This window comes from Antechinus flavipes, chromosome 5, assembly GCF_016432865.1.
Source record: "Antechinus flavipes isolate AdamAnt ecotype Samford, QLD, Australia chromosome 5, AdamAnt_v2, whole genome shotgun sequence".
Lineage (NCBI taxonomy): Eukaryota > Metazoa > Chordata > Mammalia > Dasyuromorphia > Dasyuridae > Antechinus > Antechinus flavipes.
In genome coordinates, this window is record NC_067402.1 from 103157072 (window position 1) to 103173195 (window position 16124).

The window sequence follows — 16124 nt, forward strand, 5'->3', positions numbered from 1 at the left end:
AATCAGTCTATTCATCATTTTTTATAAAACAATAATATTCCATTACTTTCATATGCCACAACTTGCTCAGCCATTCCCCAATTAATGGGCACTTAAATCTGGATAGTGTTTTTCCAATTCTTTGCCACCACAAAAAGAGCTGCTACAAACATTTTTGTACACATTCTTTTCCTCTTTTTTGATTTCACTGGGATACAGTAGTGGTATTGCTAGATCAAAGGGTATACACAGTTTAAAAGCCCTTTGGACATAGTTCCTGATTGCTCTCCAAAATGGTTGAATAATTTCACAATTCCAATGTGAATGTGTTAATAACCCAGTTTTCTCTCATTCCTTCTACATTTATCATTATCTTTCTCTGTCATCTTAGCCAATCTGAGAGTTGTGAGCCAACCTCAGAGTTGTTGTAATTTGTATTTCTTTAATCAATAGTGATTTAGAACATTTTTTTCATGTCTATAAATGGCTTTCATTTCTTCATCTGAAAATTGTCTATTCATATCCTTTGACCATTTATCAATTGGGGAATGACTTGTATTCTTATAAATTTGATTCAGTGCTTTATACATTTTAGAAATGAGCCTTTACCAGAAATGCTGACTATAAATAACTTTCTGCTTCCTTCTAATCTTGGCTATTGGTTTTGTTTGTGCAAAATCTTTTTAATTTAATGTAATCAAAGTTGTCCACTTTGCATTTCATAATGTTCTCTAGTTCTTCTTTGGCCATACATTCCTCCCTCCTCCAAAAATCTGATAGATAAACTATCCTTGCTCTTCTAATTTGTTTATAAGTTTGCACTCTTTTCTTCTTGTTCTTATGGTTCTAGGACAGTGTAAATTGCCTGAGATCAAAGATTGTATTTTTTGATTTGCTTCCAGTTCATGCCATATTGAAGGCCCTTAATAAACATTTGTAAAATGACTGAGACTCTTATTAGCTGCATATCTCTGGGCAAGTCACTTACCTTCTCCCAAGTCAGTTTCCTTAATCTGTAAAATGTTGATAACAGTTATTATTTCCCCAATTGTTGTGAGAATCAAATGAGCTAGCATATGCCTAGGGATTTACAAACCTTAGAATATTATATAAATGTTAACTATTATAATCATCATCATTATTATCATCAAATTTGTTTCACAAATAAAAGATGAGGAGGAATGTATAAGGAGATGAGAGTTCTTTCAAAAAAAAAAAAAAAGATCTGAGGGGTCTTTGACCCAGCAATATTAGATCTGTATCCCAAAGAGATTTAAAGAAAAAAAAGGAAAGGGTCAATGGGAGGGAAATAAAGGGAGGGAGAGAATTTGGAATTGAAAATTGTTTTTTAAAAAAGGAGGAAGAGGAAGAGGAGGAAGAAGAGGAAGAGGAGGAGGAGTTTTATGTGTAGGGAGATATTAAAATTCAAAAAAAGAAAAAAGATCTGAAGATTTCAGAAAATAGTAAGGTTCAGGATGACCCCCCCACATACACGCACACTAGTGGGATAAAATAGCTCTAAAAGACTATATGATTTCATTCTGTAATGAGAAAAGCATAAAATGAGAAGTATCCTTAGAGGGTCATGTTCACTTCTGGGTCCTACAGTTTGGGAAGGATATTAGTCACCTGTAGAAGACCCCAAAAAGGGTAAATAGGGTGAGGTACCTCAAGTTCATGCCATGAAGATCAGTTTAAGAAACTGGGGATATTTATAGCCTGGAGAAGAAAAAATCAAGGGTGGGAAAATAGTTGAGACTGCTGCTTTTAAAGACAGCTGTCTTTAAATATATGAAAGATATCATCTGTTCTGCTTGGCTCCAAAGGCGAAAACCAATAACAGTGTCTGGAAATTGCATAGAGGTTTATATCAGCTGGTTATAAGGGAAAAAATCCTAAGAATTAGAAATGTCTCCACTTCAACCCCCCCTTTCCCCTCTAAGATTCTTTCCTGTTTACTCTGTTTATGTCTTGTATGTACATTTTGTTATTCTTCAGTCATTTCAATGGCGTCTGGTTCCTTGTGACCCCTTTAAGATTTTTGGCAAAGATACTGAAGTGGTTTGCCATGTCCTTCTCCTGCTCATTTTACAGATGAGGCATTAATGCAAACAGGATTAAATGACTTGCCCAAGGTCAAACGGCTTGTGAGTGCCTAAGAGTGGATTTGATCTCAGGAAGATGAGTCTTCCTGATTCCCAGTCCACTTCTCTGCCGACCTAGCTGCCTTTTATATGATGAACATATTCTTTGCATATTGTCTCTCCCATTAAAATATGACCTTCTTGAGGGCAAGGACAGCATTTTGCCTGTCTTTATATCCACAGAGCTTAGCACAGCACCTGGTACATAGTGAGCATTTAATAAATGCTTGTGTTTGTCAGACTCTCTAAATGTGTAACAGGATATCTCAGAAAGTGATGAAAAATCTCTTGATTGGGGACTTTTCAAATGGAGGCTGAATGACCATTTTGTGGTCATAGAAGTTGTTCTTAGCAACCACTAAGAGTCCCACCAGAATGTTATGCTCTGATAGGTAGCTTTTACTTCATATTGACAATAATGAGACTTCTATACTTCCTGCCCATTTCTTCACCACATACTTGTGGGGCCAGCATCTTTTTTCCCTTTCCACTTGAAACTTAGTCTTTGCTCCCTAGGACTACATGCTCTCAGAAGTGAGTTTTCATTTTGCCATCAGCCGATCCAGGTTTCTCACCATGTCCCAGTGTCAGTGCCAGTGCCCCAGCTCTTTATAGCTATCATTTATGTACTGACTTCTCCTATTAGAAGGTTTTTTCAAGAATTTCAAGAAGAATTCTTTGAAGGCAGAGACTGTCTTGCTTATATTTGTCACCCTAAAATTTAGCAAACATTTCTTTATCTCTTCCTCTCTCCCTTCTTCCCTCCCTCCCTTCCTTCCTTCCTTCTTCTTCTTTTCTTCCTTCTTTCCTTCCTTCTTTCCTTCCTTCCTTCCTCTTCCTTCCTTCCTCCCTCCCTCCCTTCCTTCTTTCCTTCCTTCTTCTCTCTCCTTTCTGTCTCTGTCTTTCTGTATCTCTATTTCTGTCTCTTTCCCCTAAGGTCTCTGATAATCATATAAATCATAGGGAAAATAAAGCTTGAATTGCAAAAATTCTATATATGTCCAACTTCTAGCAGCACAGTTATTGTATAAGACAAGGGACAAGATCAATGGGATTTCATTCAATCTGCTATTGTACTGGATGTGGCAGGTACAGTCCAAAGAATAATTTTCTCCTTAGCAGGTTGCTGTGACTATGTCCTCTTCAGAGTAGAGCCTATTAAGATTTAAAGATTAGGGGCATTAAAGAACTGTGAATAGTGGTGAATCTCCTAATCAATATTTTTCTGGTGGGTGATAAGCAGTGATAACTTACTCTGATCACCAAAGTTCAAGGGAATGGCAGGGACAAATAGGAGGAATTTACCTCCTAAAATACAAATCAAAAAGCTTACAGAGTTTCTTTCTCCCTCTGAGTCTGTCTTCTGTTCCTCTGCAAGTGTGTCTCCTTTTTGTGGATTCCTCCATTCTTTCACTCCTTCCTCCCTTTAGGCTTCTTTTCACTCTCCTTCTATTGTTCTTTTCCTCTCCAAATCTCTATTTTCTAGCTGTCATACTTAATCATGTTCAAACAATTTGAATCCAATTCTACAAATATTTACTAAGCACCAACTTTGTGCAAAGGACTATGATAGCAACTGGAGATATAAAAACAAAAAGGAAGACTGTCTTCCAAGAACCTAGAACATTCAACAATAGGTGATATTTTGCAAAGGTGCTTTACACACATTATCTTATTTGATCTTAACCATACTATAAAGTTAGAAGAGATGTAGAATAAGTGGGACAGTAATGCACTCTTGGTGGAGCTGTGAACTGATCCCAACATTTTGGAGAACAATTTGGAACTATGCCTTTGATCCAGAAATACCACTACTAGATTTATGTCTCAAAGATATATACATATTTTTTAAAAAAACTATTTGTTTTATTTAGTTATTTATTTGTTTATTGCAAAGCAGTTGGGGTTAAATGATTTGACCAGAATCACACAGTTGTGTTAAATGTCTGAGGTCATATTTGAACTCAGGTCCTCCTGATTTCAGTGCTCTATCCACTGTCTCCACTGACCCCACACTGACCCCAAAAGACTTATTTGTACAAAAATATTTATAGCAGCTCTTTTTGTATTGGCTAAGATTTGGAAACTAAAGGGATGTTCTTAATTGGGGGATGATTAAACAAGCTGTGATATATGATTGTGATAGAATATTTTTGTAGTTTGAGAAATTATAAGAAAGATCATTTCAGAAAAACTTGAAAAGATCTATCTGAACCGATGCAAAATGAAGTGAACAAAACAAGGAAAACATTATACACAATAATAGCAATATTGTTTGATGAAGAGCTGTGAATGACTTAGCTATTCTCAATAATACAATGATTTAAAACAATCCCAAAGGATTAATGATGAAGTATACTGTCTTCTAGAGAAAGAACTGACTTTATTTGAATACAGGCTGCTATTTTTTACCTTGTCTCATTCTTTTTCTTTTATTCAATTTTTCTTATGCATAATGAATTATGTGGAAATATTGTTTTAATTTGTGATTAGGGGTAATAAAATATAAAAAAGTAATAAGGTAGCTTATAGGAAAAACAGGCCCTTCTATTCATCTCACATTGGTAAATAGGGGAATACAAAAAAAAAAAAAGATAATGTTGTATTTAATTTTAACTGGCTTTTATCATCTCTATTTCCAATTCTTTCTTTAGGAAATAATGAAATCCAGATATATAGTCTTGTTTCAGTAGGTCTTTCCTCCCATCTTTTTTGATACTGATAAATAAATATCCTCACACATATAAGTAAATTGAAAATTAACCACACACACAATAAAGTGAGTATTCTGGATATTATGGATAATATCTCCATTTTAAGTATGAAGAAACTGAAACACAGATAAATTAAACTATATCCCCATGGTCCCACAGCTAGGAAGTATCAGAAGCAAGATTTGAACACAGATATTTCTGATTTCAAGTCCAGTACTCTCTCTGTTGTGTTGCATATTGCCCCTCACATATACAGATAAATAAAAAGTAATGTAATATTTTGAGGAGAGAACATTTATAACTAAGGGGACTCAGGAAGGCTTTGAAGAAGTGATAAGCCTTGAAGGAAGCTAAGAATAGTAAGAGGCAAAGATGAGGAAGGAATATACTGCAAGTACAGCAGAAAGTCAGAGTAAAAACATGGAGCTTAAAGGTGGAAATACCAATTTTAGAGAACAGTTATTAAGTCAATTTTGCTGGAATATAGAGTGTGGGAAGGGAATAAGGGGAAATAAGTCTGGAAAGGTAACTTGGAGCTGGGCTCTGACTGATTGTAAGGGTCAAAATGAGAAGTTTCTATTTTATACTAGAGATAATAGGGCGCCACTAACATTTTTAGTCAAAGAGTGACATGAACAGATCTGTGCTTTAGGAAACTAGTTTTTCAGCTATATAGTAGTTAGAAAGAGATTAGAAGCAGAGAGACCAATTAGGAAGTTGTTGAAATAGTTCAGGTGAAAGATAATGAGGGCCTAAACTATAATGTTGATTGCATCAAAGAAAACTAAAAATAAAGATGTTATACAGGTAGAATCACTAAGATTCAGCAAGTGATTGAATAAAGGGGATGAAGGAAAGTGAAGAATATAGATTGATTCCAAAGCTATAAATCTGAGTGACTAGAAAAATGATGGTGCTTACAATAGAAACTGGGAAGTTTGGAGGAGGGGAAGGATCGCTTTTGGAAATGGTGATAAAGATAATCAGTTCTGTTTATCTGAAAATAATTTTGTTAACATTGAATTGGAGATACAGCTGGGACATCCAAATAATGGAGATGTTCAGCAGAAAGCTGGAAATTAAGCCTTGCAAATCAGGAGGGAGACTGGGTCTTAATACATAGATTTGGGAGTCACTTGCATAGAGGTGAGAATTGAACTGTGGGAGTTTATAAGATCATCAAAGAAAGAAGAGAGAGAGAGAAGAAAGCACAAGACAAAGCCTTAGGTAACACCTATACTTAGAGGGAGAGAGAGATTGTTATAAGGCACAAAATGTTGTATGCATGAAAATAATTTCAAACATCACAAAACAGACACAGGGAATAGATTTCTGGACGCAAACTGATGCATATCTCATTAATTGCCCATTGATAATTTGGTCAACAAAAAAATGCTTCAGGCAATGAGGCACACACGTGGAGGAGGAGAACCAAAAAAGGATAAGATCATGAAATCCAAGGGAATAGAGAGTATATAGAAAGAGTGGTGGGCAACTGTCTCAAAAAATGCAGAGAAATAAAAGAACATGAAATCTTTAAAAAAAATCATTAATTTTAGTAATTAGAAAAGTGTTGATAACCTTAGAGAATCTAGTTCTAATTGAATGGTCAGGTTAGAAATAAGAAATGAGGAAGTAAAAATAATGACTACAGATATTTTTTTCTTATTTGACTGTAAAAAGGAGAAGATATTTAAACTATAACTGGAAGGGGATTTTAGATTAAAGTGAAAGGTCTTTTGTAAGGATGGAGAAGATTTGGATATGGTCCCAGAATCCATCTGGGTTGTCTGGAGAAGAGGAAAATTCCCCAACATTGAGAGTAGTCTCCTTGCCCCTTGCCCCTTAATTTTACCTCCCTCTCAGGCAGTTATCCAGAATCTATTGCAATTACTTGATCAAATGACTTGGATGAGCTATGTCATTAATTTTATTCCTTCCAGTGAGATGAAGGACCACGTAATTTTACCAACTATCCTACCACTACTTCATAAAGTTTTTGGGATTTTGTCATCATCCTTATTTCTATTTTCTTTGGACCTCTTTCACTATAGTGTGTCTAAGTAACTTAACCAAAGCATTCCTGGGTCTTGTATCTGCCTTTTACTGAATTCTTAGGATTCTAGAGCTTTTTGATATTTTTACTTTTATATTACCTAAGTCTTCACATGTATCGCTCTCTTTCCCTCTCCCCGAGAGTCATCTCATATAATAAAGACTATTTTTAAAAAGAGAGAAGAGGAAAAAAAACCTATCAGTAATACTAATCAATATTTTAAAAAGATCTGAAAATATATGCATGTTCCACAATTGTTTCCTTCCTACCTCTGCAAAGAAATGAGACGTATCTTCACCATATTTCTTTTTTTCTAGCCTTACTTTAAAAAGAATATATTTCTGACCCATGGTTTTTTCTTTTTTTTAATTAAAGCTTATTTTTTAAAACATAAGTATAGATAAATTTCAACATCAACTCTTACAAAACCTTGTGCTCCAAATTTTTTCCCTACCTTCCCCCCATCTCCTCCCGTAAATGTGCTTTCTGCTATCTCCTTTCCTGCTTCTTATAATGAATGAAATAAATGTATTATAAGAAGCAGGAAAGGAGGTAATAGATAGAGATTAAAAGAATGAGAAGATAGGGAGATGTGGAGGTAAAGGAATAGAAAGGAAAATTCCCAGATAAGAGAGAAGGCCACAATCAGTCAATTATTTGACTAATTGATTTGAATAAACATTTATTAAGCATCTACTAAGTGTCACTAGGACAGCTGGATGATACAATGGATAGAGTGCTAGGTCTAGAGTCAAGTCCAGTTGAGTTCAAATCCAGCTTCAGACATTATCTATAAAATAAAGTGAAAACGGAAAAGGCTTAGTACTTTTGCTAAGGAAAACCCAAAATGGGACCACAAAGAGCTAGATGCAACTGAAATACTGAGCAACAGCCAGGCTTATTAAGTGCTGGGGATAAGCAAAGAAGCAGAAGACAGTTCTGGTGTCAATGAGCTTGCAATCTAATGAAAGGGACAACTTGCAAACACATATATACAAAGCGAGGTATGTGTGGGATAAATAGGAAATGATTAACAAAGGGAAAACAGAATTAAGAGGGGTTTAAAAAGTTTCTTGTAAAAGATGGGATTTTAATTGGGACTTGAAGGAATTTAGTAGGTAAACCTGATGAGCAGAGTATTCCAGGGAATACTGATCAGAAGCACTATTAGAATAATTTCAGCAAGGAAAAGGGACTCCCCTTCTTTAGAAACTAGAGCAAAGTCTCGAGAAGAGAATATAGGGCTCTAAGGTATGGAGTGAGGAGAAGAGAGAAGGTCTATGGAATCTTTGTTGGAATTGTCTCTTGTAGTTGTTATCTTACCATTCCCACTCCCACTCCCACTTCCCAGTTCCATTGAAAGAGTCACTTAAGCTCTCTTGGTCTGTTTCTTCAGCTATAAAATGAGGAGTTTATTTACCAGAAAACTTTGGAATTATACAGAAAAGTTCATATGCCCCAAAATCCAACTCTGAGCATATATTTCTAGGAAGGTCAAAGACAATAAGTTCCCATATACACTGACATAGTCATAGTTACACTTTTTGTGGTAACAAAAAATTAGAACAAAATGGATTCCCATCAATTAGAAACCACTGAACTGGTATATAACTTAATGCAATCTCATTGTGCTGTAAGATGTTATGATAAAGAATCAGAGACACAGAGGAAGTTTTTGTATCAATTGATGGGAAGCAACAGAAGTAGAAGCAAAAAAACCGATATGCACAATAACTATTAAAAGGCAACTGAAAAGAACACTAAAAAAAAGCCAAATTCCAAACAACCAATATTGTTCCCCAAGAGCAGACACTATCCTCTTTTTAGTGGATAGGTGGAGTAAAGAACATTGCATACACAATCAAGACCCATTTGCCATTCCATTGGTTTTAGGTAGTTGTTTTGTTTTGTTTTTGTTGATAATAAGGAAGTCTCATGGCAAGAGTGGCCATAATTGGAAATGATTGTGATGTTAATGTTTTAATATAAATATATATGTATGTATGCATGTTTGTATACATATATGTATGTTTGTGTATATTTAATAACACATTTTATTTGAAATTTTTTTATTTTCAAAACATATGCAAGGATAATTTTTTAACATTGACCTTTGAAAAACCTTGTGTTCCAATTTTCCCCCTTCCCCCCACTCCCTCCCCTAGATGGCATGTATTACAATATAGTGGTAAAAATATATGTCAAATCCAATATAGTCAGATTCAGTACATATTTATACACTTACTTTGCTGCACAAGAAAAATCAAATCAAAAAGTAAAAAAGAAAATAAAATTCAAGTGAACAACAACAACAAAAAAGTGAAAGTGCTGTTTGTCCATACTCAGTTCCCACAGTCCTCCCTCTGGGTGTAGATGGCTCTCTTCATCACATCATTGGAATTGGCCTGAATCATCTCATTGTTGGAAAGAGCTACGCCCATCAGAATTGATCATCTTTATAATCTTCTTGTTGCCATGTACAATGATCTCCTGGTTCTGCTCATTTCACTTAACATCAGTTGATAATAACATTTTTTTTAATGAGGGTGGTTTAAACTAAGTGACCTCTAAGTTCCTTAGAGACTCAAATTTCTATGATCTGTAACAGACTTAACTGTTTTCATATCTGGTTTCTATGCCTTCCAAACTATCCTGCATACTGCTACCAAATTAACCACTTCTTAATCTTCTTGAATATCAAGCTTCCTAGAAGATGTGATTCCCCAGATAAAAGTCTTCAGTGGCTCCCCACTGTTTTACAGATAAAATCCAAGCCTAAGCTGCCATTTAAGACCTTTCATGATATAGTCAGTGTTCAGATATATTATAGCAAGGACTTGGGGAGGGGGCCTGGCTTTGAAACTCAGTGTCAACAATTGGAGGAAGGTTTATGATAGGCATAAGGAAGTAGGGAAGAGGTGACAAAGAGACCTAGACAGAGGCTATATTTATGCCAGACATGTAAGTGCTGAGTCTTTCAGGAAAGGAGAAGTTGATAGAAGCTGATAGCAGAACTATAGAATAAACAGAAATAAAACCGCTTAGAGTTTTTACATGTTTTACAGTTTGCAGTCTTCCCCACAATCCTTCAAGATAAGTGTTCTCCTTCTTTTACAAAGCAAGTCACTTCACCCTGTTTGCCTCAGTTTCCTTCTCTATAAAATGAGCTGGAGGAGAAAATGGCAAACTTAATCTTTGCCAAGAAAACCTCTATGTGTAAAGTCAGGGATGATTGAAATAATCCAACAACAACAAGGTTGTTTCTCATAAGCAAAAGGGTTCTGAGTGTTAACGAAACCAAGAAAAATTCCATCCAAAGGAGACTTAGTCCTGAATTCCTATGTAATCTCTCCACCTGAATGTCACACCTAATACCTGGAAACCAAGCTCATTATTTTTCTCCCCAAATTACACCTCCACTAATGTTCCTATTTCTGTAAATTTCATCATGTTCATAAACTGGAAATAAATGCTGGAAATCTTTCTGCATCCTTGACTATCCCCCAACATCCAGTCTCACACATAGTAAGATTAGGCGAATGACCTCTAAGATCCCTGTGGATTCTAGGATTTTACAATTTTGTGTCATATCAAAGATGATCTTTCTTGGCAGAGAAACAGAAGCAATGTAAGAATTAAGCATCAATTCTTTCTCCCTATGTTAGTTATCATTGTCCCATCCAACCAAGCACCAAAGCTTTCCCCTTCTTTGCTCCTTCTTTTCCTTTTCATAAAGCTTTGTAAAAATCCCTTTTGTTGACTTTAGCTTCAGCTTCACCAATGTCAGTTCATTCTAAACTTCTAATATTATTTTTATTAACCATGTCATGCTCATATACATCCTGTGGAATTTCATTCGGAAGATGTTGCATTACTCCTATGCTGACATCTGTAGAATTCCAGCTCATGAAATACTACCTAGTTTTCCTCTGAACCCCTTAAAATTTGCCTTCCCAAAATTAAGGGTACATATCACACTAGACTTGAATTCCTTCTCCTCTATAACAAATTCAAGGAAGGATTTCAGAATTCCCATAATTTTTATTCTAGCAATCAGTTCTTCCCTATTAATGAGAATCAGATTCAGAGAAGAATTTTTCCTTATTGATTCCTCTACCTTTTGAAAGATGTAATTATCACTTAAGGCAAATCAAAAGTTATTAGCTGCTGTGCTTCTGGCACATGTGAGTGTAGGTGTGATCCTACACACACACACAAAGAAACAGTGAACTTCAGTAAAAAAAAAAAATAATAATAATAGATAGCATTTATATAGCATTCTAAGCTGTGCAAAGCGCTGTATCTATGTTATCTCATTTGATCCTCACTCTAACCATGTGCTAGGTGTTATTTTACAGAGGAAGAAACGGAGTCTGAGAGAGGTTAAATGACTTACCTGTTGCCAACAGCTGGAAAGTACCTGAGTCAGGATCCCTACTTTAATCTTCCTGATTCTAACTCTAGCACTCTGTGGGAACCTCATGGCTTTCACCTGGATGACTGAAGTTCTCCATCACTGCTTTTGTGCCATGTTTGTGATCTACTTGCCAAACTTCTCATTTATTTCCTTTCTCTAATTCATAGGATCTGCAGCGTATTCCAATGACAAAATCATTTCTGGTACTGCCTCCATTGACCCTCACTTAAATTTTTTTTTCTTTTCTTTTCTTTCTTTCTTTCTTTCTTTTTTTTTTTTTTTTTTTTTTTGACCTTCACTTTTGATCTCTCTCTGCTCTACCTCTTCTTCCTGGATCTCCTCAAGAGTGAACTTTCTTAAGATGCAAGGAGACCCTTTGTCCTTTCACTGTCCAGTCTCCTCTGAATAAGATATACCCACTCTGAGCCAGAGCCCCACCAACTTTTAGTGATCCTCTGGCCCCTTTGTATTTGGACTTCTTCATATTTGTTGCTTAAATTTTGAGCATTTGTGGAAAGATCTTTGAGGTCATGAGTTTTATTCCTGGTTTCTTTTCTTCACCAATGCCAATAAAATACTTTACCAAAATGACCGAGACAACTTAGTGTGAACCTGTTCTTTTTATAGTCAAAGTCCTGTTGATCCCCTGGAAAGGTGGACTGTGCTTTCTAGAGTTAGCTTGGAGCCCAAGTGCGGGAGGAAGCCCCTCCAACTTTGTCCTGTGGTTCACTTGCTTCTGTAGGGCTCTCCTGTTTGAATGACTGAGCTTGACTACTGTTGCCTTGCAAGTAAAGCCCCTAATCTGTGTTGCTGCCTTTGTTTTGTCAGCCTGACTGACTCTCCCTGTGGTCCTGACCTTATCTCAGCCTCACTCTACTACTCTGGATAATTGTCTCCATACTTATGAACCTGGTCTTGATGACTGATTATAAATACATAATTTGCCCCACTATTTTGTTGGTAGTATTCTTAACTCTTTACTATTCCCTGATTCTAATTAACCCAGTTATGTTGTCAGCAAGAAAAGACTCTTCAATATTTTGTTATTCGTGCCAAAAAATGAAAGGATAGAGTCTAATCAATAAACATTTATTAGGCATCAGTTGTTTGCCAAGGATTGTACAAAGTGCTAGAAATACAAAGATAAAAAAAATCAATTAAAAAACCCAAAAAACCCAAAATATTCCTACCCTAATAGACAAAGTTTTAATATAGGACCACCATTAAATGATTAGTTTAAAGATAGAAGGGAACCTAGAGGTCATCTAACCCAACCCCTTAAGTTCTCAGTTGAGGAATCTGAAGGAAGCACAAGGAGGTTAAAATATTAGTACCGTGAAACCAGTTCCTAGACCATGTGGAATTCTGCCATGAGCCACATTCTGAGAACTCCTTTTCTGTGCTATTTGCTCCTCACAAACTAAGCTACTAACTGTAACCCCATATATTCCACTTCATCTTCCCCTTTATTGTGTTTCTTAGAACAGATGTTCCCTTCCCCTCATACAAGAAGGTCCTCTCTCCTCACCTCCATCTCACAGATCCTCCCCTTAAAGTATGACTCCAATGCTATCTTCTACATGGAACCTATTCTGATCTGCCTCGAAGTTAGGTAGTCTGTATCGACTAATTTGCACGTAATCTTGCAGTGGAATATAAGCTTCTTGAGGACAGGAATTGTCTTATTTTTATTTTAGTGTCTCCAGTGATTCATATAGTGACTTTCCCATATTTGGAATTTAAATAAACATTACTGAATTGTTCCACTGGATTTTATCGTCCATACTATGTGGTGACTCCCTCCACTCCTATGGTTACTATTGCCAAAAAAATTCATCAACTAACAGCCAACATGGTCATGAGTCCCTCCCAATTCATTCAGCTGTCTATCAGACATTATAATAGAATATAAGCTCCTTGAGGACAGAGATTGTTTCACTTTTGTCTTTGAACTCCATAGTGCTTGGCACTTAATAATCACTTAGCAAATGTTTTTGATTGATTAATTGAGACAAGTCCTTTGACAGGTCAACACTAGAAACCTTTACAGTGTGGTAGGCTCTAGCAATTTTTTTTACTCTATTAACATAATCTTCAATACCCGGAGTGACGTCTATGCCAGAAAGAAGTATCAAAGAACTTATGTGAAGATTCATATTAAGAAAAAGAAAAATCCTTTAAAAAAGTTAACCTTGATTAACACAATTAACACAAAGTTCAGAAGATAATTAAATTCAGTTAAAAAGCCAAGCAAGATCTTAAATGGCTTTGAGTTTCTTTGAGTTATTAAATTCCTGGGAAAATAATACTTCAACATCAACACAGTACATTACTTTTCAAGGTATCTTCCTGTATTTCTTCCTTACAGGACCAGGACAAGTGGAAATTCTGCCCTGATTCTAACTTGTTTTCGTTACTTTTCACTGCTTTTCAATTTTACCTATGGAGATCAAAAATAGCTGAATAATCGAGGTTACTAGTGACAGGGTTAGCCCAATCTCCTACAGCTATCTCTTTGGACAGGCTATTCCCATGCCTGGAAATTCACTCCCTTCTTGCCTTCATTTCTTAGAATTCCTAACATCCTTCAGGCCATGTGCCTTTTCCTTTGGGAAGAATTTCCAATCTCTTTAGTCAATAGGGTTCTCTTCTTCCTCTTTAAATTTTACACACATACACACCCTACACACACAGACACACAAATGCTGGAAGCTGCAGAAGCTGAATAACGATAGATAGATAGATAGAAAGATAGATAGATAGACAGATACTTCTTTCTGTATTTTATTCTCTTTATAGAATATAAGTACTTTGAAGACAGAAATTGTTTCTGTTGGTTTGACTTTGTATCTCTCCCCAGTGCAAAACATAATGTCTCACTTATAGAAGGTACTTGATAAATCCTTGTCAGATTGGATTGGACTAAATTGGACTGAATTTAGTGAATTTAGCCTAAAGGAGTTACAATGTCTAGATTTAGCATTGCATGGAGTCCTCAGACTCTGATAATCTAACAAGAATAATTGCAGAGTTAGCACTAACTCCAGGTTAGTTCTTTAAAGCCCCCCTTAGTTGCTGAGGATCCAAGTTTTATAAGAAGCACCTGAATAGCAGCTGTGATGCTTCCACAGCTTCAGAGAATTCAACGAAAAGTTTTGCCCATAGATGGGCAGAGATCACAGCATCTGTGCCTCTTCTAAACTAAAAGGATAAACAGCCCATGCTGTCTCTGAATCACCAATTGTTTTTGAAAACTTGATACTGAGGAAGAGGCAGGGAGGGAAGAGAAAGAATGATGAGGAACCAAAATAGGGAGAGATTCCTGAGAAGTAAGAAGTGAGAAAGTACAATGGTTCAAAAGAGGCAACTACTAAGATCACATGGGTCTTTCCAGCTTGGATCTTTTTTACTTCTCCTTTGAATTTTTTATTCTTCAAGCCTCTCAATCACCATCTGTTTTTACATAGTACTGAAGAAATAAACAAAAGAACAATCCACCCATTTACTCTTGTTTCAGGGGCTATCTTAATCCTTATACTTCCAATAGGTGGGGGGAAACCCCCAAACAACCTCACATAAACTACATCGGTACCAGCAAGACTCATGGAGAACCATAGATTCAAATCTAGAAGATATTTCAAAAACCATCTTGTCCAATTTACAGATGAGGAAATAGCTGATGTCTTGACTAGAGTCACATGAGCAAAAAGTGGAAGATTCATGATTCAAAGCTAGTTTCTTCAACTCAAAACCCATCTTGTCTTCTACTGTACCACATGGCACTTCTGCAAATATACATACTCTAGTTAACAGCCCCTTATTTATTGACTCTACTTACCATTTCAGGAGGGCTAGGAGGACCAGTACCAGAGCCACTGTTACCATGGGGCCATTAATTTCCAAATGGAAGAGTTCCAGGAATTCCATTGTTCCTCAACCTCAGTAGTTATTGTTGTTGTTGGAACCTTGGGGGACAGGCAGGCTGGGGAACCCCTCTGAAGGAAAGAGTGCCTCAAAGTTCTGTCAGCAGTTACCAGAACAGCAGTCTGCCATAAAGGCGGAAACAGACAAACAAGACTACGTCAAGCCAACTTTGTTCCAAGATGTGTGTCAGAATGTCTCCCTCCTTCTAAAGAGGAAGGAAGGGGAGGGAAAAGAAAGGGTTTTAGTGTAAGGCAATGAATCAGCATCTCTCTCTCTCTCTCTCTCTCTCTCTCTCTCTCTCTCTCTCTCTCTCTCTCTCTCTCTCTCTCTCTCTTTCTCTCTCTCTCTCTCTTCGTGACTATCCTGTAAATAAATATTTACTTAATTTTTCTGGGAGGCAGCAGCAACACAACCTCCACATCTGCAGACCATAGTCATGAATGTCAAGCTTGGTACATGATCAGCAAAAGGAAGGATCCTGAAGCTCTCCTCAATAGCCTGACAGAGTTTTGTGACAAGTTATTGGTTTTATTTTGCTCATGAATACTTTTGTAACTGTGTGGGAATTCTTTTAATATTCTTAGTCCATAGCATTGTTTTGGTTCTAGGAAGGATCCAAGATAGTAATACCGGGTCTGGCCAATTGTTAAATGTCCAGTGGGAGCATATATACTTCAGAAATTGACAAATGCTACAAATCAAGACTTGGCTTACATTCTCCAATTGATAAATGGTCAAAGGATATGAACAATTTTCAGATGAAGAAATTGAAATTATTTGTAGTCATATGAGAAGGTGCTCCAAATCACTACTGATCAGAGAAATGCAAATTAAGACAACTATGAGATACCACTACACACCTGTCAGCTTGGCTAAGATGACAGGAAAAG

General features: G+C 36.3%; 1 protein-coding gene across 1 annotated transcript in view; it reads right to left on the reverse strand.

Moving 5' to 3' along the window:
• Positions 1-15391, reverse strand: part of TBXAS1 (thromboxane A synthase 1) — a 228077-nt gene extending 212686 nt beyond the window's left edge. Inside the window, exon 1 of the mRNA XM_051963538.1 lies at positions 15149-15391. Within this exon, the coding sequence (XP_051819498.1) occupies positions 15149-15237 (89 nt within the window). The 5' untranslated portion in view covers positions 15238-15391. The remainder of the gene's footprint in view (positions 1-15148) is intronic.
• Positions 15392-16124: the final 733 nt, after the last annotated feature.